This window comes from Trichosurus vulpecula, chromosome 2 (genome assembly GCF_011100635.1).
Source record: "Trichosurus vulpecula isolate mTriVul1 chromosome 2, mTriVul1.pri, whole genome shotgun sequence".
Taxonomy (NCBI): domain Eukaryota; kingdom Metazoa; phylum Chordata; class Mammalia; order Diprotodontia; family Phalangeridae; genus Trichosurus; species Trichosurus vulpecula.
Genome location: NC_050574.1, coordinates 412,799,183 through 412,803,092, shown reverse-complemented (window position 1 = coordinate 412,803,092; position 3,910 = coordinate 412,799,183). Strand labels below are relative to the sequence as shown.

Genomic DNA, 3,910 nt, shown 5'->3' with positions numbered 1-3,910 from the left:
TTCAGGTAAGTGTCTTCCTTCTCCCTGCCATCTTGGCTCAGGAAATTATATTTTCAAAGTACTTTGCAAACCTTCAAATGATATAGAAATCTACTTCCCAACGTTGTTGTGAGGGGAAAAAAAAGAGTTAGCATTTGTGAAGAAATTGACAAACCTTCCAGTGCTAGATAAATGCTAGCTATTGCTAAATCTCATGATCTAAAATCAAATAGATTCCAAACTCAGTATGAGTCAACAACGCAAAATGGAAACTAAGAAACCAGATGGTGCATTAAGAGACTCAGTAACCAGGAATAAGAAGGTGATAACTCCATTCTATTCTGCTCTCATCTGAATGTACTTGGAGTATTGCGTTCAGGATAGGCTACCATGTTTGAGGAAAGATGCCGATAACTTGGATAATGTCCAGAACATGACATCTAGGAGTGTGAAAGGAACTGAGTTCATACCACATAAAATTAGTTAAAAGAACCAAGTGTGGAAAAGAGAAGATTTAGATGGGATACAGTAGCTATCTATTTGAAGAGACTGACGAAACTAAAACTGCAAAAGATAGCATACAGTTCAACAATCAACAAGCATTTATCAAGCCCCTTCTGTGTTTCGGGTACTGTACCAGATTCTGGCCATACAAATACAAAGAATGAAACAACCCTACTCGTAATGAGCTTACATTCTAATGTGGAAGAAAAGAAGCACACACACGGGTACTTGCGGAAAAAATGTCTAGAGAATAACGACAAATCAGTGCAAAGTAGATCGATACAAGGTAAGGACAGTAGGAGGCATCAGAAAGCATCTGATGTAGAAGACAGCGTCTGGGTTGTGTCTTGAAGGAAGAGAGGGATTCTCCGAGGTACGTCTCAGAATCGTACCGTGTGAGCATTGGAAGGAACCTCAAATGGTAGGTCTGGAGGACAGCCAGTTCCAAGAAAGATGGGAGATGAATTGTTGTGGGTGAGGCAGAACGAAGGCCAGCTTGAATGGATCACAGGGTCCGGAGGAAAAGGAGTGATCTTCTATGAGGTAGAAAAATAGATTGGGACCAGGTTTGAATGACTTTGGAAACTCAACACGGCTTATCTTCTTTGCCTGAAGGCAATAGGGAGCCAATGGAGTTTATTGCAAGGAGGGGTTCAGATCAGTGTTCAGATCTGTATATCAGGAAAATCATTTTGGCAGCTGTGTGGAAGATAGACTGGAATGGGGAGAGACTTTGGGCATAGAGACCTATTGGGATCAAGTCATCTAAAACAGAGGTTATACACTTGAGTAGTGGCTGTGTATATAAGGAGAAAATGGTCAGCTACAAGACATATTGTGGAGGGAGAAATGAGACTTGTCAATAGGTGGGATATGTGGGGTGTTATGAATGGGACTGACTCAGACTAGTACCCTCTTGGTTCAGTTTTGATGTTGGAACGAAAGGAGTCACTAACTTTCCAACATGGCTGCCCCCAGTGCCAGCAAGGAAAACGATGACCAAATTCATCCAAAACTTAGTAAAACTGAGAAGAAATTCTCGAGGAAACAAACCAAAGCCAGGCACGTGTTACTGAGACACGAAGGCATGGAAAGGGTATCCCACGCCAGGGAGAGCCTTGTTGTTGCCGGTGGAGGTTTGGGTAATGGTGTGAGTAGGACCCGGCTGCTTAGGGTTTTAGAGAGATGTGGATTGGTGGAAGCTCTCTTAATGCCACCTAACAAACCCTACTCCTTTGTAAGATATAGGAAGAAAGAGGAATCCAGAAAAGCCTATGCAACCCTCAATGGAAAGGAAATGGTAGATGACTTGGGCCAAAATATCACTCTGTACTTAAACTTTGTGGAAAAAGTGCATTGGGAAGCTCTCAGACCTCCAGTATTACCTCTAGGCCTCATGATCGTGGAAGAAATTGTCTCTCCGGAGGATGAAAAAATGTTATTGGAAAGTATTGATTGGACTGACAGTTCTGTTGGTCAAAATGCTCAGAAATCTTTAAAACATAGAAAAGTAAACCATTATGGGTATGAATTTTGCTATGATAACAACAATGTAGATAAGGATAAGCCATTACCTGGAGGTCTTCCCGATATTTGTAACAGTATTTTAGAGAAATGTTTGAAAGAAGGACATATTAAATACCTCCCTGATCAGTTGACAGTAAATCAGTATGAACCTGGGCAGGGAATTCCTCCTCACATTGACACCCATTCAGCTTTTGAGAATGAGATCATCTCTCTCAGTTTGGGAGCAGAGATTGTCATGGATTTTAAGCACCCAGATGGTTGCACGGTGTCAGGTATGCCGCCTCAGCGGAGTTTGCTGGTGACGACAGGAGAATCTAGATACCTTTGGACCCATGGAATCACACCCAGAAAATTTGATGTTATCCAGGCATCTGAGGGACAGAAAAGTGGAATTATCACTAACTTAACGTTAAATAAAAGAGGAGTGAGGACCTCATTTACATTTAGAAAAGTGAGGAGAACACTTTGTGACTGCAGTTACCCTTTGGTCTGTGACAGCCAGAGTTGTCATCAAAATGAAACTTTCCCCTCCTTCCCAGAGAATGACAAAGAAGCCTCAGAACTGGAACGGGAGTATGTCCATAGAGTTTATGAGGAGATAGCAGAACACTTGCAGCACAAGGCATACCCCATGGCCCCAGATTGGGGCGTTCTTGAAAGCTTTACCAAAGGGCTCAATAGTGGCAGATGTTGGATGTGGAAATGGAAAATATCTAGGCCTGAATAAGGAGATATATATGATTGGTTGTGATCACAGTCAAAACCTTGTTGAGATATGTGGGGAAAGGCAGTTTGAGGCTTTTGTCTGTGATGCCCTAGCTGTGCCTATTCAAAGTGAGACATGTGATGCTTACATTTCCATCACTGTTATTCACCATTTTGCAACAGCAGAAAGAAGACTGGCAACCCTCCAAGGATTGGCTCGACTTCTGAGGCCTGGAGGAAAGGCTCTCATTTACGTCTGGGCAATGGAACAAGAATATAACAAGCAGAAGTCTAAGTACCTCAAGGGGAGCAGGGATAGTGAGGAGAAGGAAGAGCATCTGAACAGTGGTGTGTTGGCCTCAGGGCTATTTGGCGAGCAGAATCCTGGCACTAGCAGTCACGATTCTGTATGTTCTCTCCCAGCCACTAATGACTTGAAGGATGGAGGTTGTGATGCAAATGGAGTAATTAATTCCAAGCTGCCAGTTCACACTAATAGGACCACTTTTCATTCTCAAGATGTACTGGTCCCTTGGCACCTCAAGAGGGACCCTACGAGAGGTAAATGTGCTGAGCCACTGAAACTTACACCTCATTTGGGGGGGGCCACCTGATCTAAGCCTTGGATTTCACCGCTATTACCATGTATTTTGTGAAGGAGAACTGGAAGCAGCATGTAGAATGTTAAATAACATAAGCATTCAGCAGAGTTATTATGATCAGGGAAACTGGTGTGTGATTTTCAAAAAGCTCTGACTCTCTAAGCACTTCATCTGGGCAAGACAGGCTTAATGACTTAAAAAAACAGTTGACCATTTCTTTCTCTAAGTCTTCTGGGTGGGAGGGGGAACCACCAAACACACTGGCTAGAAGATTGAAGAAGCAGAGAGATGGAGGTTTATCAACAGATATCCATTCTCTATGTGGACCCTGTCTTATCATCTGGATGACCTCAGACAAGGCATTTAATCTCTCATTTCATCTGTCAAGTGGGGTTTATAATATAGTTCCTCTTCTCTGCTTTTCTCACAAGGACATGGACTTTGTAAAAAATGAATGAATTAGTTTATGAAAAGCTTTGATATCCTTTAAATTTATATCCTATCAATTGAAGGTGTTTCTCCTCAAAACATTAAGGAATGCCTTTATTTTAAAATATTAATTTCAAATTCTTTGGAATTTATACAGAAATCAA

At 41.9% G+C, this 3,910-nt stretch overlaps 1 protein-coding gene across 1 annotated transcript; it reads left to right on the top strand.

Moving 5' to 3' along the window:
- The first annotated feature begins 1,447 nt into the window (after positions 1-1,447).
- Positions 1,448-3,481, top strand: LOC118839714 (alkylated DNA repair protein alkB homolog 8-like). Its single transcript, XM_036747242.1, is given in 3 exon segments — positions 1,448-2,622; positions 2,624-3,317; positions 3,319-3,481. Coding segments are annotated over 3 exon segments (2,022 nt in total). The 3' UTR covers positions 3,472-3,481.
- Positions 3,482-3,910: the final 429 nt, after the last annotated feature.